General features: G+C 37.4%; 1 protein-coding gene across 3 annotated transcripts in view; it reads left to right on the top strand.

Moving 5' to 3' along the window:
* Positions 1 to 23,862, top strand: part of LOC134538546 (sialin-like) — a 61,678-nt gene that overhangs the window by 10,593 nt on the left and 27,223 nt on the right. For 2 of the 3 annotated variants that reach the window (XM_063379963.1, XM_063379962.1), the window contains exons 3-7: positions 1,435 to 1,634; positions 1,941 to 2,174; positions 8,378 to 8,462; positions 11,252 to 11,475; positions 22,352 to 22,504. In XM_063379963.1, coding sequence (XP_063236033.1) covers positions 1,435 to 1,634; positions 1,941 to 2,174; positions 8,378 to 8,462; positions 11,252 to 11,475; positions 22,352 to 22,504 — 896 coding nt within the window. The remainder of the gene's footprint in view (positions 1 to 1,434; positions 1,635 to 1,940; positions 2,175 to 8,377; positions 8,463 to 11,251; positions 11,476 to 22,351; positions 22,505 to 23,862) is intronic. The other variant, XM_063379964.1, reaches the window with a different exon arrangement.

Genomic DNA, 23,862 nt, shown 5'->3' with positions numbered 1-23,862 from the left:
ACTGTAATTTTAAATGTTACTTTTAATGATATATTCAGTCTTTTAAACTGAAATGGCATTTATTGGGAACAATTATTGTGTGGTTTTGTAATTTTTATTACGATTTAATATCTTAATAAGAGTTCGATAAGCTGTGTGGAATTCTTAAAATGGAAATGACAAACTCCAAAACTCTTTATGAATGCAGGTTATTTTGTTTCCTTCTTCTGCAGAATATTTGTCAAAATATTCTTTCTTCAGAAAACCAAACCTACCTTATTAGGGATGAAATTTCTGAAAATAGTAATGAGAAGTTTTAGCATATTTATTAATGATGTCCAATGTCTTAACTTCTGTTTGATTTGCTTCTAGAAACATATTATGAAACCAAACATACTCCATTTTTCCCATCTTAGGGATGAAATCTCAGAACATAGTTGAGATGAAAAAGTAGATTTTGTATGTTTTTTTATTTATCTTACCTGCCGCTTTATTAGTTTCTGAGTTTTCTTTTATAAATTTTATGAGCTTTTACCCCTTACCCTTTTAGAGGTTGAATGTCTCAAATATCAGCCTTAATGCTGATTTGTTACAATTTTCATTCTAATCGGTTTAATAGTAAAAACATGATTGAGTAATAAACTACCAATAATTTTTATTTTAAGAATTATATTTTAAACTAGCGGAATTACTGGCAATTGCTCGGGTTTTGTCACCCTTGGGAGCTGATTTTCTGAATACCTCATTATTGGTTAATGGGTATGTAATATAAGGAACATCACTGCATAGTTTCAAGTCTGTAGGAAATATACTTGAATAACGGGAAATTTTAATCTCTTATCACCCCCACAAAATTTTGTGGAACGTATTGTTGAAATATGTGAAATTTTTAATTTTAATGTTCCCGCAACCATCCTTGACAGCTGATTAAGGAAACCAAGTTCTCAGTTGATGGCTATGTAATATAAGGAATATCACAGTTGAATTTAAAGTCTTAGGACATACTTGAAAGTAGGGAAATTTTTGATCTTTAACACCCTTGTAACCCTTATTGGGACCTGACTTTCATAAAATCCTTCATTAGCAGATGTCTACGTAGCAAAAGGAGTACATGTGCCAAATTTCTAGTCTGTAGGGTGTAGTTCCTGTGAATTGGTGATGAGTGTGTCATTGAGTAGTATTTCACTTCATACAAACTTTACCACACCTTTTCACCTCTTCAGGTAGTATGCCCCTAGGGTACTCAAGGAATATTTTTCTCCAAATTTGAAAGTTCTAAGTACACCGTTTTAGGCTGTGCATCGTCAGTCATTCAGTGTTGGGTTTTATTAAGTAGATAGTTGATAAGATTAATCATATTTATAAGATACGTAGATGATTTGGTGTTTGTACCAATTTTCAAACTGCTTCCTTCCATGTGCATATGTGTGTGACGGAGAGCGCGTGTGCCCGCAGAGGTGCTGAAGGCGAGGTACGTGTTCGCGCTGCTGGGCTTCCTGGGAGCCTCCATCCTCTACTTCGTGCGAGTGAACATCTCGGTGGCCATCGTGGCCATGGTGAACCACACGGCTCTGGCCTCGGCGCGAAGCCCCTCGGAGGAGGCCTCGCACGACGTCTGTCCCGGGGGCGACAATGACACGCTGCTCAAGTCAGAAGTAGGTCTGCGACCCTCGCCCGTCCCGGCCACTCCGCGCCAGCACTGCTTTACCTTGTGTGCATGTCATGGTCGTTAACACTGTTAGGAACACTGACGTGTGTGCAACATATTGTTGTTTGTCTCATTTTTTGAAATCATTCCTGAGAGCAGGTTTAAAGTTTCGTTTATCATTGACGTGATGCATTAGGTGCTTAAGTGAAAAGTGTAAAGAGATGGTGGAAAGCGAACACTGGTGGGTGCGACCACGGGGGAGCCCTGCGGGTACGAGGGTCTGCGGGGCTGAGGGCGTGACCATGTGACACAGGATGGCGAGTTCGTGTGGGACGAGGAGAGGCAGGGCCTCATCCTGTCCGGGTTCTTCTACGGCTATGCGGCGGGACAGCTGGTCGGGGGCCAGTTGGCGGAGCGCTTCGGCGGCAAGATGGTGTATGGGCTGGGCACCTTCCTAGCGGCAGCCCTCACCGTGGTCAGTCCGCAGTGCGCCTGGCTCAGTCACCACCTGCTGTTCGCCGTGCGCCTGCTGGAGGGACTCGCCGAGGTGAGGGGCGGCAGGTCCGGGGGTGCTTGTCGCCGGCCCGGCTCTGTGCGGTGCCTGGTCCCCGCGTGCTAACGCCCGTACAACTCATCACAGAAGGACTGTTGCTGCATCCGACAAACACACGTGTAGACTTTGTGAAGGCTTGTGGTAGTGTTTCTTTGATGGAGGCTTGTACCCTCTGAATTGCCCTCTCATCGTGGCTGCACCATCGTGTCCTTGACCTCTCATTTTCTTTTGGTCGAGCCCGAAACTTGACAAAGTCTCTAACACTGTGTTGAGCTTGCACCGGTAACGTCATTAACGGGAACAAAAGTTAGGAAATCTTCTCTAATATTGTTTGATTGGTGCTCAACATACCGTGCGTACACAAAGAGAAAACTGTTCTGTTTGCCTAATGTCAGTGGTTTCACCTGCTAAAATGGAATAAGAAATAGACTTCCTAACATTTCTCACAATTCGAGATTGGATTAAATAACTAAATGTGTTAATGGGCTCGTTTTGAATATGAGAACTTGTGTACATGCTCATCCACCACTGTTCATTGATTGGACTTTAAGGTCATTATCACCACTGTTAGCTCTGTATCTCAGCAGTGATGGAAAAGTTCAGTCATTTTTTTCTGACTTTCTAGGCCTATTCGTCCACTGTTACGATGAGCTCTTACTGCTATTTGCTGCCTTCCGCAAAATCTTAGTTTATATAATGGGGATTTTTTTTCTGTATCCAATCTTCATTGCAGTGATACTGAGGGTGTCACCTGTGAAAAAATTCTTATGCTTCAATTTTAGCCGATAACCTTTTGCGATGTATCTAACCTAAGTTCATAATTATTGTTAGTAAGTAAATATTTTGAGTATGATTCTACCGAGACAGATAACCAACAACTTGCAAACACTTTTTAATAGTTATTATTTTATTTTCGTTATAATAGATTCTGCAAAATATTTAACACACGGTAGTAATAAAGGACACAACATTAAATATATTTTAGTAGTTAAAAAAAATGGCATAGTTTCCAAATCATGTAGAAAAATTAAAATAGATGTTAGTTGTCCAGTCTACCTGGGCAGGGCAGCCACACATGTAGACAGTCTACACCTAGGACTACGGTAGTTGAGAGCTGGAGACACAGCTAGCTGGCTAACGTATAGTCCACTAAAGATGCAGCCACACCTAGGTCGATGGTGGTAGCTTGCTCACATGTTCGGCATGATGTTGGGAGATGGAACTGACATATTTGCCTTACGTGTTTGTGTCACGAGTATGCTCCTGCTCTGAAAGGCATACCAACACAACTTTCCATAAAAATAGCTGCAAGGAGTGGTTGTTTACAGAAGGATGGTTAAATTGTTTAGCTAGGTGTGCCCTGAAAAAGTGCAAATACAAGAAAATTTACACCAATTTGCACATGAAATTTAGCTGGTTTTATACATAGTATGTCCCACTCCTAGATTTTGTTGTGGAAGTAAGCAAGCAAGCATTCACCGTCTCTTTCTAACTTGCCGACTGCCGGCAGTGATGTCCTTTTTCCCAGGCACTGTTCCCATATATCATGTGAATTTTAAATTATTTTTGAAGTGAAAACTTCTTTATCCACATTGAGCGATTTTTGTTAGGGGCAAAACTGACAGGTTCGCATCACCGACATGCTAATGACGTGTTGCGCCAGACCGGTGACGCGCAGCGGCCTGTGTACATGTATACGCATATATACTCTAATACATTGTGTATACTCGACTGTATCATGTGCGTGTTGGACTCTTTTTTGGATGGGTAAATTTTTGGGAGTTCGCGTCACCGACATGCTGTAGTAGCAGTAAGTGAAGTTAAATTGACCACGTGAAAAGTGAAAAGTTTAATTTGTGTATACTGTGCATTGCCCAGTGAACACGTGACCTAGGTTTGACATCACTGGTAAGTCATAGCTAGGTAATGAATTTTTATGTAATTTTGACATACCACTGACATCTGTTGTGACTAAAAAATGATGTCAGGATTAATTATATCATGCTGACATCATACTGATATAATACCAATATCATTTTATTACTTACATTTGATGTATAAATGAAGTCATATTACACATTTAAAAACAAAGTTTTAAGTTTACACTTCTGTCGACACTTCCATGACTGCGTATATTTTTTGGGCTAAAGGTTTTTATTCTAACCATGGTCTCTTAGTTATTTCAAAACATGTTCTAGTTTGGTACATGGATGCATACTGGCCCTTATTGTACTCATATTTTAATTCGCACGGTTATACTAAAGGGAAAAGAAGACCAAATATCCCATTTACAGTAATAATAAATGAAATATAATGGCAATTAATTGATTGCGTTTTTTAATGTATTGGAGAGAAAACGAATAGCAGAGATGGTTTCCCATCTCTCGAGCACGCAACATACAACTGGTGTACACGTACTTCGCTTCGGCAGTCTGCAGGAGTACACTCTTGCGCCGCTCATTTTATATGCCCCTCCTTGTGGGTACGCCACTGCCGCGCCTCGAATGGAATAAAAAAATCAAAGCGATGCCCGTTGCCATGGAGACGAAGTAACCAATGTTGCACAGGCTTAACCACCCTAGGGAGCTGATTTTTGGAAAACGTCATCCTGCGTAACATAAGGAACATTACTGTCAAGTTTCAAGTCTGTAGGATATACCATATACTTGAAGGAAGAAAAAAGAGCATTTTTTTATATTTAAATTCCCCGCAAAATTTCAACTGTGATGAGGACTACACTAACAATGAAATAGTCGTTGCCATGGAGACTAATGAAGCATCAACAAAACTACAGCCGTTGCCATGGTGATTTTCTGCCAATTCATACATACATCACATTAGAAAACTCTAAAATTATCAGATTAAGACCATTAATCGAAATAAAAACTATCCTATCTCTCAAGTTGGAAAAAATTACACATAAATGCCAATTTTCATCGAAATCGGTTGACTTGGTGAAGAGTTCACTGGAAACAAACATCAGGACACTGGATTTATATATATTAACTATTAAGATGTATAGAGCCTTATTGGAATTTGTCATTGTCTGAGTGGACCAAGCACCGCACAGTTGACTAAGCTAATTCTCGGTCACAACCTCTTGGAATGGGATCGCTTACACTTGTGATATGTTAGGCTGCGCGCCATTCCAGGAGGTTATCCATGCCAAAGCTGGACTACGCTGACTCAGGTAGTGTCGTGTGGCTGTGAAATGTTTACTGTTATAAGCCATTCTGTAGCCAAGGATTTTTCCTGAACATGCTAAGTACCTACAGACATTTAAATGCTTTTGTAATATTAACCTCCTTGCTAAAAGTAATGTATTTAAGCATCTTGTAGATATATTAAATGTATTTGTGTCATGCATTAAAACAAATGCTGAAAAATAAAATTTTTAATAAATTTTATTTTTAGATTATTTGAATTTAAGTATTATAAAAGTTAACATTTTCTTCTTTAAAATGGTTTTGTAATTTTCTGTTATGCAGGTCTTTTCTTAGTGATTTTCTCCTATATATGTATTTTCTATCATCACTACATTATACAGTGTTGGTTTAAGTAATTGTTTTCTAATTAATTTAAAAGCTTTGGCAGTGATTGTGAATATGTATATAGATAACTTTTTACTGCTATGTAAAAAAGTTATTCAGTGCACAATATTGTGTATTGAAGATTCTATAATACATCACTTTTATCGCAAGGCATGTTGAATATGGACCATATTTTCTCATGTTATTGTTGTGTCATAATTTATGGCTCATGCAAGCGTTTGATCTATTCCTACATCTAGGTGAAGTAGGTGTGTTAACTAGTATTCGGCCGGGGGAAAATGGCACACTCTCACTCTCTCAGTTCCAAGGAAGTTAAGACGGCAGATGCAATGTAAGTTCACGCCACCTGACCTCACCAAAGTGTGCCTCTTTTAGTGTTCAGATTGTGTGGAACAAGAACGCTGGGATGTTGCTTGTGCTTTATCTCTAGTTAAAGAGTGTTTGATATATTTTCGTTGTTTGTGTTTTGTAGGGGTGTGCGAATATTCGTAAACACGAATAGTTGCGAATAGTAACTGACGAACTATTCGCATTCGTAAGTCAAATAGCAAAATTTAAAATTGCGAATACCGTATTGGCCCAAATATAAGGCGACCTGCAGTTTCAGGAGGCCAAACAAATGTAAAAATAATTTTGGTAGAAATGAACGTGAAAATTCATTAGACATACATTTTGTGTTGATAAATCATTTTTGCATTTATGTATACCGCATTTAACTTTCCGTTTCACTTAAGCTACGTCGTAGTATGTAAAACGTAACAAAGCAAACAAAGAATGCAGCTTGCCGGAACAAAACAAGTGGCTAGCTGCCATGGTGAAGCATACGGCCATGAAAAACTTCGGTGACGTGACCGTGAAGATTTGTCCATATTACTCTCTGACGGAGTCTCTGTCCTATGAATTTTAAAGAATAATCTATGATAATTATGTTGTTTGAAAGGTTTTTACATAAATAAAGAGTGGATTACTGTGAAATTATTAAAATATCTTTTGAAGCAACGTACCAAATTCCTGTAAATATGGCGTCTTCGGCAATGTTCGTTTTACAACAAAGATATTGTGGAAAGACAGTTGGCAGCCGTTAATTTCCAAACATTACGTCCAAAATGTTCTTAACATTTTCTGTTTGTAAACGTAAACAATCGTTCTTAAAATAGATGTGATATTTTAGTACAAATATTTCCGTTAAAAATCAGAAATTAAATTACAGTCAATGTGAACACGCAATTGTACACAAAGTACAAATATAAATTGTGTAATAAAAGGTTGCCATTTTGAGATGCTTCAACGTTCACATTTTTACTCAAGAACAAATATTTTAATTTTCAACTTTAAACAATTGTGAATTACTGCAATATTGGGTGGATTTATCGTTTTCCCCCGTGTGAGGTAACGAAGTTTTAGTTAATATAAAAAATCGTGAACATTTTGTTTAACAATGTTTCTACTGTAGCTTTCAGCTTGGAACTAATGTTTGTGGTGCTGACGTCTTGGGTGCGAAAATAAAGCGACTTCCAATTTTTTCATCTCTTATTTATGTAAAAATGGTCGCTTTATATTCGGACCACTACGGTATTTACGTGGCTGTTTTTTATTTCTCGTGGTGGTTCCAAGAGCTTCGGTTTTTACCAGCTTCTAATGTAATTTCCAAATTATTTATACATTCTTACTTACATAATCGCAATGTATTTTTAAAAGGTTCATTTCAAGAAAAAAACCAAACCAAAATCATCCTACATTAAACCAACTCGTTTCAAAAGCCAGACGGTAAACGTAAACACTGAACCATTTCCAAACGAATATAGTTAGCAGGAATGCCAACGACTACCGTATTTTTGATGAACGGTTGCAATCGTTTACAAAACCGTTAAATTTAACTGTTTAAAATATTTTATTCAATGATAACATTTTTATATACTCATTTTGAGTATTGACATTAATCACTGAGTTTTTCTGGTCATATATGTTTGAACAATGAAATTAATTTCCCATGCTACTCATTTTTTTTTATCCAAATTTTTCCATTGTGGTAACCAAAAGGAAAAACAATAGATAACAATTATTAAATATTATTACATATGAAATAAAAATTCATGTCCTCAATAACTCTTAAAAATACTAAGTGAACCTTTTTTTTGTGGTTTCATTCACAGAAAATATCTTGTATTTTCTAAATACACCCGCCATAAACCCGCCATTGTTCAGTGTGGTAACATATTAAAATATGTATATATTACAACTATTCGACTTTGAAACTATTCACATTCTATTCGAAAATTTTACTATTCGATTCGAAAATATTAGACCATCAAAATACACTATTCGCACACCCCTATTGTTTTGCTCTGTATTTAAAAAATACATTTATGTCAATGCTATGCCTATGAATTTTTCTAACATTAACGTTACTATTTGAGTGTTTTGTGTTTTGCTTGTGTGACTCGAGTGACTCTTATGTCTTGTACGACTCGTGGGAGGGTCTTGATGCGTGGCTGGGGCAACTCGGCTGCTAGCAGGAGGCAGGAAATGTATCGAACATGGTTTGGGAATTTATATTGCAGCCGATTCGTCACAGCTTCGTGCGAAGATGCTCCCACTATAACTACGGCCTTATCTTCATCTTGTTTTTGTTGGCACAAATTTCAGAGCGTAACATATCCAGCATTGCAGTTCATGATTTCAAAATGGGCTCCACCTCAAGAAAGGAGCAGATTTTCCATTATCTTTTCAGGTAAATTTGTTGTAGAACCACATGATAAATTAGATGTAGTTTTAGTTTTTAAATCTAAGAATGTCTACTATTATATATTTTAAACATGCTTTTAACTGTCTTGGTAAAATGTATATTTACGTATTCTGTACTACATGTCTGTCTCCTGCATCACTATTTTGGGATGGCAGTTAAAAACCAATTAGCTATAGAAAAATCATTAAATATGGAAAGAAAAAAAAATTCCATACCAGCACAGAGTCTTTAGAGTAGTGTATTTTGTGACTGTTCTCCAAAAGAATGTTTAATTGTACTACATATTACAATTTGAAACTCCTACCTTTTTACATCATTTTGATCAGTTGAAGTTAGGCCAAAAGTTAGGCTATAAAGGCTGTATTTTTTCAAATGAAGCTTCCAGATGCAACTAAATCTAAATCATTCAACCAGAATTTGGAGTTGCCATGAAGCATGTTTCAAGGACACACAGGAAAAGCTTAGTATTACTAAAGATCATGGAGTGTCACAGTTGCCACAGCCAGTCAATGAACCACTTGTGCCTCCGAAGGCGACACCCAGGGTATTGATCAGCCAGAATAATAAACATTTACTGAACAGTTCAAGGTCTAGTATTTCAATAAGGAGTGGTCATGACAAAAAAATAAACACATGTTGAGGTCTAAATGGAATGGTTGATAGTTTTTTTTTTTTCAATGTTAAAAGGGAAGGAATTTTGTGTATGTATCAGTGTTTCTTTAATCGTAAAGGGAAGGACCTTTATGTATTCACTTAATGGTGAATATAATAAAGCAAATTAGGTGCATTCAAGTCATATGTGACAATATCAGAGCTCATCCCCAGGAATTAAATAGTACAATTTCAAGTTTTAATTTGTTAAGTATGTTACATATTTTTAAAAAACTATTTAGCAGTCGGGTAGGTTTCTTTACCGTGTGGTGGGCAGCTGCCCAAGCCTTGAAAAAGGAAATGAATCGTTGACATCTGGATGGCTAGAGACTTGATGGTTATGAGATGGAAAATACGAGTGGGGAAAAGTGAGTACTCTGGAGTTGACGCACCGACCAGAGAACGTCCGCCATGTGTTACATTTGTGAAACCAAGCCTTGAAGGGTCGAGGTGGGACACTGTGAACAAGTCCTGGGTCCTGGGTCCGACCGCCATCTTCTCTTTTCTTTATAGTCGCCATATTGGATTGTGGGGTCGCTTCGGCTTGACCTTGGCTGCTATCTTGGATCCACCCTTTTGTTTTTTCGTCATTTTTTTTTGTCAGCCATCTTGTTTATAGATTATTTCTCCACTGAATTCTAGAACTTTCCACCATCTGAAACCCCAAATTATAATGTTGCATTTTTCGTTATGGCCGCCATCTTGAAAAGGTCAAATATTAAGTTCAACATCAATGGTCAAGGTCAAATGTTACATGTAAAATTAATACAATCGTATTTAAATAATGTTGTACATATTAAAAAAAATCCCCATTAAAATGTATGATTACAAATTATCAAGATAAAGGAAATTTTAAAAATGGTGAAGTTTTTTTTTTGTATTCAAATTTTATTAATATAATTTTTTATAATTTTTAAAAATTTGCTTTAATATTTGGAAGATATTTACAGATTTTCAAGATAGCGGCTGTAACGAAAAATGCAACATTAGAAATTGGGGTTTTAGGTGGCAGAATATTCTCGAATTCAAAATGGTAGAATATTCTAGTAATATAAATGGCAGATCCAATAAGGCGGTCGAGGTCAAGGTTAGGGTCAGGGTCATACAAGATGGCCGCAGTGATCTAAGATGGTGACAGTAACGAAAAGTACAATAGTGACATCATCCAAGATGGCGGTCGGCTCAGGCTCCGGATCCAGGACCCAGTTGCAGGACCTATTATTTTATACTACTTTTCTGTGACACTGTTTATCGAACTGCAAGCATGGCTAGTGCGGTCTGAGTCCCACTGACTGAATGGTACTTCTCTTGTGAGTCTATACTACCAGTGAGCCTTCTGCACACTATCTCGTGAACTGCTGGGGTAACTGTGCTAGCTAGCAGTGAGCCTTCTGCACACTATCTCGTGAACTGCTGGGGTAACTGTGCTAGCTAGCAGTGCGCTTGTAGACTCGCTGGTCTGCCGTGCTCTGCCTGCATCTGTACAGTAATCAAAGTGACGCGGCTAACCTGGCCGAATGGCATGAAAATAGTTAGGAATCACACTGAACAAGATAGGAAGTTTTTTTACATTTGAGTTGTGGCTTGAATAGAGGTCACACAATTTTAAATAGGCATAATATTAATATGATTTTTTTCAAATTTATTTAAATTTTTCTTACGTTTAGTTAATATCTCAACCCAGCATACTTACCATTCATTACATCACAGTAATAGGAGATTTCAGTAAGTTATCATGTTTATGGTTAAAAGTAGTGTTTGTGCAATATACAGAATGAGATAGTGACTAACAAACTTTGGCTGCAGGTTCATTACAAAAAAATCTTTTAGTTTCTTTGTTGTAAAATGTTTCCAAGGCCTTTGAAATGATAGCTGAACAACTGGATGATATTAAAGAATATAAATAGTATTTGTGATGGAACAGTAACTGTCAAGATTATATTTAATTGAAAAATTTTTTACAACCATTTCCAAATCTTTATCTGTCTCAAAAATATTTAATTGAAATAATTGATGGTATGTAATATCTTTTCTTTCCATAAAGTTCTTTGGTTTGGTTTTGTATATGGTATGATACTAGTGGGTATTGCTGTGTGTTTGGAGAAATGAAATGTGTGTATCAGGTGGCTACCTCGGGACCATCACGTGTTTCCCGATCTCGGGACTGCTGTGCGACTGGGGCGTCGCTGGGGGCTGGCCAATGGTGTTCTACGTGTTTGGAGGGATCGGCGTCGTCTGGTTCATCCCGTGGCTCTTCCTGGTCTACGACTCCCCGCAGCAACATCCCCGGATATCGCCGGAGGAACGCGACTACATAGAGAAGTCTATTGGAGCAATTCCATCAAAGGTGCCTCATTAAGCAGCCTGAATTGAATATTCACAGTTTATAATGGTCAGACTCAATTTGTATATGATATAAATAGAAGCAAGAAAGGTTTTATTTTAATAAAAATCAGCGGATAATAACCACCATCTTCAATTGTTCTATTATATTGCCACATAATTTTACAACACATTACTTATCAGGGCTGGTTATAATGCTTAGATGGTGTACACTTAAAAGGTTTAAGCGGTTGAGCCGCCTTCCACGAGACAATGGGAGTTCACCGAATAGGCATGGCGCAAAGCTAGCTAACACATCAGTTGCCCAGACAATGATGTTCCTTTATTTGCGGTGAAACCCAGACAGACGGACGGTAAGAAAGCATGGGAGTCGTAACCTCCCGCTCAACTGTTGAATACCACCAGTATTGCCACTGGTTAAAGAAAATTCCTGTGAGCATATATCCCAGTCAGGCAATTGAGGATACCTGAGGCATAGGACCGCCCAACAGAGCCCTCATTTGTTTTACCAGCGTTGCCACGGGTTGTGAGAATCTGTTTAGAATGCTACTTTATGTTTACCGGTTCAGTGTTGTTGTGTAACTTGGATTCTAGAGTTGGCATTAACTCTGGCAAGTCATTGGATTAAAACTTATCGCTGGTAAGATAGTCATAGTTATTCCGACCTACAAAATTTGTAATGTAAATATTTATAGGATTTAGCTTTGAACAGTTTTTGTCTAAGCATAGTTCGTCCAATTTATATTTTAACTATAGTAAAATTTATATTATTTTCCGTGAAATAATATCAATTACAAGAAGGTAATATTGGACTTTAACATTATTTGGAAAGGTATATCAAGTGCTTTGTTACAAAATAGAAATCATTATGTAAATCTTTAGAATATCGCCCAATGTAAATCACACAACACCAAAAACCAAAGCTTTCTTATTAGTTCAGTTACTTCATGCTTTATTTCACTGTATTTATTACTATTAAAAGTTTTAAAATAGCATAATCATATTCTTACGGAGTATTGTAACAAAAGGTTTTATATGCCTTTTGAGAATGATTATTTTTGCACTTATTTCCAAGAATACTTTAGAGGATTTAGGTGTAATGAACAAGTGTAGGTAATCATGAGGAACATCATGGTGAAGGTGCTAGAAAGTTCTGGACCATGGAAGAAGTAAACTTATGGTTATATTTCTCTTGTATTTTTAAACCTTATTATATATAAATTAGGGATGGGGCGAATCCTGATTTCCTCGAATCCGAATCCTAACTCAAATCCTAGACTGGATTTGCAGAATCTCGAACCCAAACCCGAATCTTTTAACAGATGATATCCACATAAATAATGTGAGATGTATTCTGCTTGCACTAAAAGTCCCTTGACTTTATTACATGTAGTTTGGTACATTTCTGGTATAAGTGTATATAAAGACAAAAATTTTTTCTTGAGAAATTTCAGTTTTAGTACAGATTAGAGGTTAGGATTTTTTCTATAAATAACTAGAGGTCTGTGAGCCTAAGAATTTTACTTCGAGCCGAGCTCGAGCTTTTGTGGTACAGTTACACTTTTGGGAAATTATTTTTATCTTAAACTTAGTATAATGTTTGAATAAAGTATTAAAATGAAGCAGGCTTATTAATTTTGGGTAACTATTTACAGTGTGTGTTTACATTTTGCACTGCTAGAAAAAAAATAACATTTTTTTTTTCCATTGAATCTTACCTGTTTCCATTGGTTCATTTCATTAGTAACTGATATCCAACTAACATAACCAAGTATATGTTTGTGTAAATGTAACATATCTTTGGAAAAATTTCATCCTTGTCAATTTTTCTGGAGTCCTTACTGAGCTTCAACAAACTTAGCACCAAAAATCATGTTGTTTGAAAAGTACTGACGTCAACCGGGGCTCCGCCCCCTTGAGCCTGGCCAGACGTCGTTCCCTTCCTCTCTTTTCGTTCCCCCCCCCCCCCCCCCCCCCCCCCTTTTTTTGTCCACCTCCGACGGACATGGGCGTGTGTGGAAGTGTGTGTTAAAACTGCGTGCCAGACTGCAAGGAGGCATTTCGAGTCAGTGCGACGCCCCTTTTCTGAATTTATTTTATATACACTCCTTTATAATTCTTATTCTCTAGTCCCAGTGCTGGGTGTGTCATCAGTGTCACTTGTGTCGCTGTTGTTCGGAGTTAGGGACGCTGCCCGGGCGAACCCGAACAGGCACAGACTTGGACAAGGCTAGAAAGGTCTCGAAAGAGCCACCTTAGTGTATAAGAACTTTCTGCTGTGTTCTTCCACCGTCGAGGCACGAGGCCGCTGAGTAACCCTGCCCGGGCGTGGCGCAATCGCTGGCGCACGATATTAGCGCGAGCGACGCTGCGCTTGAGTCAGTCCGTCATCACCACCGGTCGGGAGCGCACGCGTCTGCAACCCGGGGACTTCATCTCTTGCTAAACTTTGATCGAGTAATTCTGGCATGTAAAGTAATCTCCAAAAACCTTTTCATTTTATCCCCGGGGCGTCTCTCAACCGGCGGGCTGTTTAACTAATCGTATTTCTCGCTTAGAGACTTTCACTAATCTTCCTACGTAGAGACTTTGTGTGTAGCCACGAGAGTGAGCTAACTTCATCTAATCTGGTCCGTGCCTCGGCATTTTAACAGTGTAACGTAATCATGTATGTGAGATCGGGCGGAAGGAATAAAAGGCATAAAATCTAGTACTGTGAGTATTCTTTACTGACCACGTGGTACTTCCTTACTATAGCTAGGTGTGAGGCGTACCCGGCGCCTTAAGATCGGGCTAGGCAGGGTCAGTCAATACTCCAAGCAACAGAAATAGGGCTGGTAACTCGCCTCGCTCGGGTCACGTCACACCCTGAGAGAGAGGTTTAGCCGGGGTCCACGTGCCCTTACACGTGGTGGCGCCCAGTTCCATCAGAGACTGTTGGGATCCACAGCCGAGTAGCCCTCAGTACATTCACATTGTTTCAACATTTCCACTTTTCCTCACAATAATTCTGAGAGAGATTGTCACAGAGTATTAAATTCTGTTCTTTAATCTATCATGGAGAACAATAATTTGTTCTGCACGTTCAGGAGTTAAATTAGCTCTACGATTGGAGATAGTGTTTCCAGCAGAAGAGAAGCGTCTCTCGCTGGCAACCTGCGTGGCTGGAATGCTTTAGTAAAATTGCTTAACCTCAAAATTAGTGTCATAAATATCTGTAACTGGTCATTAACCTTCCGATAGGCGCACCTATGTTTCAAACATGGATTGGCGCAATGCACCTGTGAGGTGCTCCTCCTATTTCCACCAACATAAATCCCCACTACTGAAGAGTTTCATTACAATACCATGTAAATTTGAACTGTATATATGTAAAGATTTAAAATGTAAATTTAAAATTTATTTAATATAAGAATCTTCATAATTTATTGTTAATATTACCACAGTATAAACGCATAAAAAATCCAAAACAATAGCTGTAGATCAGTAACAAAGAAATTCAGGTATAATATTTTAAAATTATTTTTCAGTATTTAAATAAAACATAATTTAGTCAGATATGTTATGAAATATGTAAGTTCTTATATTTCGATTAATTCCATGCATTATTTACACTTCTTATTTGGTACATACACAATCCAAATCTTTGTGAAATTAATAGGTAATATACAAACTTTTCTTCTCGTATAAATGAGTCCAGATGGAAATATGTTTTAAAGTAAAATAGCATGATAAAATGAAAAAACAAAAGCACTAAAAATTCAGAGAACACATAAAATATAAAAATTGCAGACACTGTTTGTTTTTCAGCTGTCTTTTTTTCACCAACTCACAGGCCTTTTGCACTTATTCACTATCAACTTCCAAACCATCATCTGCAGAAGATGTCTTACATTCATAACAATCTTTGCAAATAATAGTGACATGACTCAAACACAAATATTTGCCACAAGTAGCGGAACAATATTTGGTATTTTTGCATTGTTTGTCTTCGCGACAAGGCTCACACAATTTCCTTTTATTGTTTTGGTCGTTCATCTCTTGTGATTTGCTGTTCGATTCCCTACACTTGAGAGGCTGCTTGGTTACTTCTGTCAATCTGTGCCGAAGTGTTATGTGTAAATTCTGTTTTTCAGCACTGCGTCGTGTCATTTCTTCTGAAACAAGACCTTTGGCAAGTTGGCGTAAAAATTGTCCTGCGGTTGGCTACAACATAACCGTTTCCAGAGTAAATGACTTGTGCGTTGATACCGGCCACATTGAGCATAGCAAAAAATATTACCAAAGGCCACCGCCGAGCATTTCTTGCCATGTTATACGTTGCACACAATTTATCCACCGTATCCACACCACCTTTAGTTTCATTGTAAAATGTTACGATGTCCGTTTTTTTGAAGGCCCAGTAGAATCATCGATTGCATCGTCAAAATGAAGGCTGGATATAAGAAATACATTTTTGTTTTTCCTAGGAACATAGGAAACTAAAGTCCCTTCTTTTCTGAATCCAAATATACTGGACTTTTCACTTCTGTTAGCCATGTGTTTGAATACGTCAGGGATTTGCCATTTATTTTTTTTCAGTGTGGCAACAAGGGATAGTTTTTTATCGGCCAGATCACTCAAAAGTGGAACATCACTGAACCAATTATCAGTAGTAACATTTCGTCCTGAGTTGACTATGGGCGATACCATCCTATGAACAACATCTGTACAATGATTACTGACAGGTTACCTCTTCTCCTCTTGTTCGGACATGGGCATTTGTTCCATTGGTACGAATCGACGATCTTACCATTTTTCTTATGGTTTGCCATGTAGTAAGATGCATTACCGGGATCATCACCATCTGATTCATTACAGCTTTGCTCAGTGTCTGAATTTTCCTCTCGCTCGTGTATCTGATCTTCACTATCAGAATCAGATTTTTCTCCAAAGTCCTCATCTCCCGAAGTATCATCAAACAGCATACTATGGATTTTCTTGACGTCTTCAGGATTATCCAAGTTATAAATTATTTTTTTCCCAGCCATCCTGAAACACATATTGTAAAACAAACACATGAAGTCGCGTCACATCTACTAGGTGATTCTATTTTTTCAGTAGTTAATGTTAAATTCACAATCTTAGCTAATAAGTGTGTAATTGAATAGAATTAATAAGCAATTTGGTGAAGATAGCAATTGAAAATATCATAGTCGAAAAACTTACGTCAGTAGTCGCGCTGCACCTGCAGGGTGAAAATGGCTGCCACAGCCTTGAAGTAACTCCGTCAACAGTCATGCATGAACTAACCAGAGAAGAAACAAAAGTTAGGAAGCTAGACGATAGCAGCCCCCTCCCCGACACACGACCTCGTGCAGGGAACATAAACAAGATAAGAATGCACCTGTCAGGCGCGCGCGCCTAACGGAAGGTTAAAGTTTAATCAATTGAAAGTAATAAAAATAAAAGCATTTTACTTAATTCAATTTACACTTGCAAAAAAAAACATACACACAATAAACCTACATGGAAATTAAAGTCTTTTTCAATATCCTGAAGTCTGTAATATGTTTACTCATGATATCAAATGTAGAGCTTTACTGAAGAAGCCTATTTTGCCAATATTTAGTTGAATCGGCATTTCTGCCGACTTCCGATACAGTACGCTTGTTAATTTTCGGCCGATATTACTGAAAAATAGGGATGGGCCGGTCGAATCCTCGAATCCCACCGAATCTCTAGTATTCGAAAGATTCGAAATTCGAGGGAAAAGATTCGGGATTCGAGGAAAAATATTGATGTAAATCTAGTACTTTAAAAACTTAAATGCTTACAATTTACTTGGCCTGTTTACGTTTTCCTTGGAACACATCCTATTGAGGTACAGTAGAACCTCGTTAATACGTGATGGTCAGGACCGAGATAATCACGGACTAGCGATTAAAAGCCTGGAAGGTCTTGTCAGGCTTCTCAGACACCGGCGTGAAGCTGGGTTAAGGCCGTTCACGGTAAGAGCCGGCCGTCTTCGAACTAGTGTCTCGGCTTAAAAAAATACAGCACTGCCTAGCCATTAGTTCACGGTCATTTACAACAGCGGAAGAGAGAAAGATAAGATCATGCTGACCTTGCACCCTCCCCCCTCCACCTCGAACAGCCGAATGCCAGCCAGACACGTCACTCGCCAGGCGCCTGCGGTGCGTTGGCGGGCGGAAACAAACAAAGGGAGACAGGAAGCAGAAGTCAGGACATCCCCCTCAAGTTTAAAGAGTGACAAATGTGACAGCTGAAAGGGGGGCGACACAAAGGGTCGGTACAAACAGCGTTGCAGAGTTTGGCGGCCCACGCGATGGCTTGTAGTGTTTGCCGGCCGGGCCGCCGGCGCGTGACGTTAATTTTAAGCGCTGACAATTTTTACTTCTCTTTTTTTTTCTTCTCTTTTAAATCGTCCCGGATTATCCGATTCCCGAATTAGCGCATCACGGATTAACGAGGTTCTACTGTATTGTACTTTTAATTCGTTATTATATAAAAAAAATTATGAAGCATGTACTGAATTGGGAAACTTACTTTAAAATCATGAACATGGATGCATTGTCGCTACATTGGCATTAAATAAGTATGTATTTCCAGAATATGCTAAAAAAATAAAATAAAGCACATTTAGGATCTAGACTAAATATGAATCTTGTTTTTTTTTTTTTTTTTTTTTAAATAACTTTACCGAGAAATCTCTTACTTAGTAATACAACAATAATGCCGACTTTCATCACAAGTTATGGTCGCACATGTAGTAATAACAATGAAATAATGAATGACAAAAATTAATACATTATACAATTATTATTTTAATCGCAATTCAATTTTAAATATTCTGATGCACATTCTATTTATGAATTTTTTTAGGACCAAGTTTGGTTTGTGTAGACTACCAACGTTAAAATATGTATTATCTGAGAATTCCATGATGGCCAACCAATGAATTTGTTAGGCAATCATTTTGAGCAACATAAAAAATAACTAATATTAATATAAAAAAATTTATTGGGTAAACTAGAGAAAACACCACGTCACTTTTAACTTTGGGCATATTAATCACTATGCTTTAGTGAGGCTTAATTTTAAAAGACGCACAATATTTCTTATGGCCTAAAACCATTGAAGCCAAGATGGTGCCTTTCAGTTTCCATTAAATATTTCAGGAAAGCGTTTTTTTTCATTTGGGACTTTAAACAAATGTCAAGTTGGTAACTACAAAATATTGTTCCATCGAATGTTGAATTTCGTTTTCCGATTTCCGTGGATACATGAATCAGTGTACTCACAGATAATGCCTGAATGCCTTAAATCCACCAAGTCGGATTCTACAGCAATTGATGAAGTGACCAGATTCTTACGTGATCCTACAGTTAACCCAGAAATAAACATTCTCAAATACTGGAAAACTCAGTCTGCGTGTTCACCCAGGCTACATAAACTGTCCAAACAATATTTGTGTTTACCACCTGCGACAGTGTTCTCTGAACGTTTGTTCAGCACTGCAGGAAACATATGAGACCAAAAAACGGAATTGTCTTGATCCAGACCGTGTCAAAATCCTTGTTTTTTTTAATAAAAATTTAAAGGGTTAAATAATTCTGCATAATGTTTAAATTTTTCTCTTAACTTATAAATTATTTTATAATTAACCCTTGAGAACTGGATTCGGATTTGAGGGGTGGATTCGAGGTACTGTTTGGGATTCGGATTCGAGAAAAATGGGATTTGAACCATCACTACTGAAAAACGAAAGAGACTGCCATAACCTAAAAATCCACGAGTACCATTTTCACTTTTCGTAGTAGTACTGCATTCTTTCAGATAGCATTATTTCTTAGCAACATGTGCCAACCGTACATATCAAAGTTTAACATCTTTTTTTTTTCAACAATGTTCTTAATTTAATATGTCATAAATAAATAATACATTACTATCACTGTAAATATACATCTCGGTTGTTACGGTAACTATAGTGCAAATATGGTAGCTATCATGCTTCTGTAGTAATTATGGTATTATACAAAGAATCTTGTTCTTTTTATGGTAATTATCTTAAAATAACTATTGGGTTTGTACTGTAGTTATGTTACATCATCCATATTTCTTCGTATGTTGTTGTTCATTTGTTTTTTCTTCATATTTACGTGCGCCATTATTTGAGACAGGAAGTTTCAGAAAAAATTTTACCGGACTTTATATTACACATTTAATGGCGTAAATGATGAGACCTCGGGCAATTTAAACGCTTTATACGGAAAAACCTACCATGCGAGACCTCGTAAGCGAGTTTTACTGTATTATTTTTTCCGTAAATAGTAAAAAACCGAATCCTTTGACGAATCCTATATCAGACCTGCCAAAGCTTCGAATCCCTAGGATTCGGCGGATATTGGATTCGGTCGCCCCATCCCTAATATAAATATATTTTTTTGTAATTTAACTGTTGCAGTATTTATTATGTTTATGTAATTTTAATATGGCCAATATTTTTAAGTCATCAAAAAATGTTAAGTTATTTAAAAAAAAAATAATAATTGCCAGGGGTGTAGGTTATGATGATTTAGTTATTATATTAGTGTATTGTATGGAATATTTTATGTATTTAATTTATATCATATTTAAAAGTGATACATGGCCAAATATATTTTTTTAATAGCTTTATGCTAATATCTGTTTACTGTCTGGTTTGAGAAAATAGCAGGCTGATAAATTATGAAAAAATAAAATTTTTGTTTTTAGCTAGAGCATACGGTCCCAGCGAGAATCTGTGTTTTGAAGGTCAGGGAGGTGACAGAGGCCAGTAGAGAAAGAAGTTTTTCCAAGTTGAAACTAATAAAAACCTATTTACGATCAACTTTTTCCCAAGAGCATTTTATTGGACTGACAACCATTGCAACTGAAAATTAATTTCCAATTAAAAGTGATAAATATTTGATTCACAATGAATACATACAAATGAAAACCTGAAAATGTTTTTTTTAATTATTTAAGTTTATCTTTGCCATAAACAATTATACTTTTAAATAAAATTTTAGCTTATTGAAATTAATATTAGGTTTTATTCATTGACTATTCATAAGACTCACTCAACAAATATATTAATAAACAAATTTATTAATGAAACACAATTTTTAAATGAAATTTATCTTATTTGAGTTAAAAATAGCCTAGAAATAGTTTATCAAACTCCAGCGGATTACTGTGCCAGAATTAAAGCCCATATGTCCCTTATAAAACTAGGAAGAAATATAATTTAATAAATAGTGTTATAAAAAACCCTAACATATATTTTTTTAAAAATATATTCAAGATTATAATTTTAGTACAAGCATATAATTAGGAAATAATTATGCAGTTAGGAAACGTCAGTCTGAAAAATTTGAAACAAGTATCATGATTTTTTAAGCAAGTAAGCCAAAAAACTCTAATGATGAATCTTTCATTCTCATAATTTTCGTGTACCACTTTGAACCGTTAGGTTTTCTAGCCCTGGAATATTGTTCGCTTACACAAGAAAAATGTTGAGGACCAGTCATTATCCTCACGCCCTCCCCATGATGTATTTAAAAACAAAACACTAACAAAAAACTAAAACAAATTTACTTCTCATACCTATCCTTACATTAATTTTTAATTAAATTAACATTACTTAAAACAAGGGAACACGTCCATTTGCCATTCTTAACTTTTAAATAACATTTATTTTTTGTTATAATTTACTTTTTACTCTAATATTGATGTAATTATGCTGGGATAACTACTGCATCCTTTACTCAGGGCTCTCAAGCCCGCCGCCACGTGAAACACACAAAAAGCTGTCCCTTGCAGCAAACACGTAGAGAAACACAAATTTGTTGTTAACTGCCCGTATGATGGCGTAACTTTAGGTGGGAAATGCTGGAGCACCACTAACATGCTGTTTGTCCCCAAGTCAGCTCCAACTCGCGGAGCGCTGAGACACTATGCGGTCGCAGGGTGTGACGAAGCAGTGAAACGCGGATCTGGCACTGGATGTATTCGGTACGCTGCATGGCTCTAAGGCTCTCACACGGACATGTCCTGCTGGAGCTCGTTGGGATCCGGGGAACGACGCCAGACGTCCGGGTGTTCCGTGAAACGAGTAGCGAGGGTACTGGCCCGTCCGGGCGACGTGTGTGATGCTGATCCTGCTGTGGAACAGTGGTGAGCCAGGTGGCTGAAGATTCTTTAGGGACCGTATGGGCTCCACGAGAGGCCATGTTGTAGTATTGCTCATGTTCGCAAGCAGGAAGGTAAATTAAATGCCCAGGTGCTGGGCAATACTGGCTCGTGTGACAAGTAGCCATGTTGTAGTGTCGTCTATGCTCGTATCAATGTTGCCTTTGAACACATGCCTTGTGGCGAGAGGCCTTTTTTTTTTTGTCACCCATGTTTAGAGGAGGGAGAAGTTTTTTCAATGACCATGCTGCCCAGGAACGCAGTATCTGTGGCAAGCTGGCCATGTTTGTAGTTTTGCGTACGTGTCTAAGATTGTGGGGTAACCAATGACTATGCTGCGTGGTAACACAGGTATTGTGATTTTGTGGCTTGGAATATCAGAATCTCTATTATATATTATGAGACGGATTTGAAAACAACAGTTCAGTACGGTTTAACTGTTTTGTAATAGGTTTGTACATATAATTATTTTAAAAATCTTATATAGTTTATTCTAATATTTACAAATAAAAGAGATACTTGAAAGAAGAAGTAGTAAATGCAAAAATCTTCAAAATTTTAGGAGTTATTAAACTTTTTTTTTGTAATTGATCTTATGGACCTTTCTGCACGTACGTACATGCATTTAGGGATGTATCACAATGTTGTGTTGCGACTGTCGCCAGAAATCACTGCCAACCCCGTGGAAGGCTCTACTGCTCTCCCCGGGGGTGTGGGCGTGTGCTGTTATGTACATGGGCATCGGCTGGACCTTCTTCACGCTGCTCACAGGCCTGCCAACCTACATGAAGCATGTGCTGCATTTCAACATCAAGAATGTGAGGCAGTATTTAATTAATAGTTTTACTTGGTTTTAGTAAGGTTTTTATTAGGGATGGGAAAGTCGATCCGTCGATTCTTCGATACCCCGATTTTTTGATACATAATCGATAATCGAGGATCGGCGAAAATCACCGATTATTAAAATTCTGCAGGATGTAGACGTAAAGTGCTGCCTAGCAGCGGTTCATCGCTGTCGTTGCAGTAATTTTAGTCAGTTTTACAACTAAATAAATAACCATAAACGATATAATAAATAATAAATGAAATATAACATAGCTTACCACAGCTCAGTTGCCACAATCCCGTAAGCGGGAACGGAGGTTGGCGATTTCGTACTGTGCATTTAGGGTTATTTATTTATTAACGCAGTGTTATCGTATAAAGAAATTGTAGCCCAACTTTTACTTGCTGAATACACCCACATTGGTAGCCATGTGCACAAAATTTCAAGATTCTACTGAGAAGTGTGCCACGTTTTCTACGTTTCTAGTATATTTATTCACTTGCGTTGTTGCATATTTATTTTCGTCAATGATTTTTTTTGTTAACCAGCATTTGTCTATACATGAACTTTCACAGGTTTGCCAACTTCCGGTACAGATCTTATTCTCAATTACTTAACGATAAAATGCAAGAATAATGTGGCCATAGCCCGTAACATTTTACGAGTTACGTATTTTCCGTAATTTATTTAATAACAGTAAACATTAAATCACCAGTTAATTACGCAACTTAAACATAAAATTTCAATGGACGTTTTTGAAACACGTTTTCATTCCAGTAAGTTACCAGTACGGCAACTGTAGAAATTTTCTTACATGCTTTTGTTTCCAGTGATGCTTCTTTGTTTGAATGTTGGGTAATGTTAGCGCAATACGAATAGTAAAATAACATTTTTATTTACGTGATGTCTAGTGAAGTGTGGAAATACTTTGTCATCGACCGACAAAATTCTGGCTACGCAATATGTCAAATCTGTAAATGTACAATCTCACGTGGCGGTAAATCTAAAACTACAACAAACATGAAAAAACATCTCGAAAACAAGCATGGGAGTTACGTTCATGAGACGAAGAAACAAAGGCTACATTCATCGGAATTGAGCGAGATTGAAGAAAATGAAATAGATGATAGTTCAGCACAAAATTGTTCTTCAGAGACAACCTTGCCATTGTCATCAAATTCAGATGTTAGGCCTACTGCTACTGATTCATCGAGAGGCAGCGGTTCAGTGTCCCCGAGGCATGCTGAGAAAGTTGGCCAAACGAATATTTCATCAAGAACACCAAACCAGTATAGGCTAACTCCTAAAAGTCAATACCAGCCTACATTACAATCATTTATTGATAAAACT

This window comes from Bacillus rossius, chromosome 13, assembly GCF_032445375.1.
Source record: "Bacillus rossius redtenbacheri isolate Brsri chromosome 13, Brsri_v3, whole genome shotgun sequence".
NCBI lineage: Eukaryota > Metazoa > Arthropoda > Insecta > Phasmatodea > Bacillidae > Bacillus > Bacillus rossius.
Note: the sequence above shows the minus strand (reverse complement) of the source record. Positions and strands in the feature narration are given on the sequence as shown.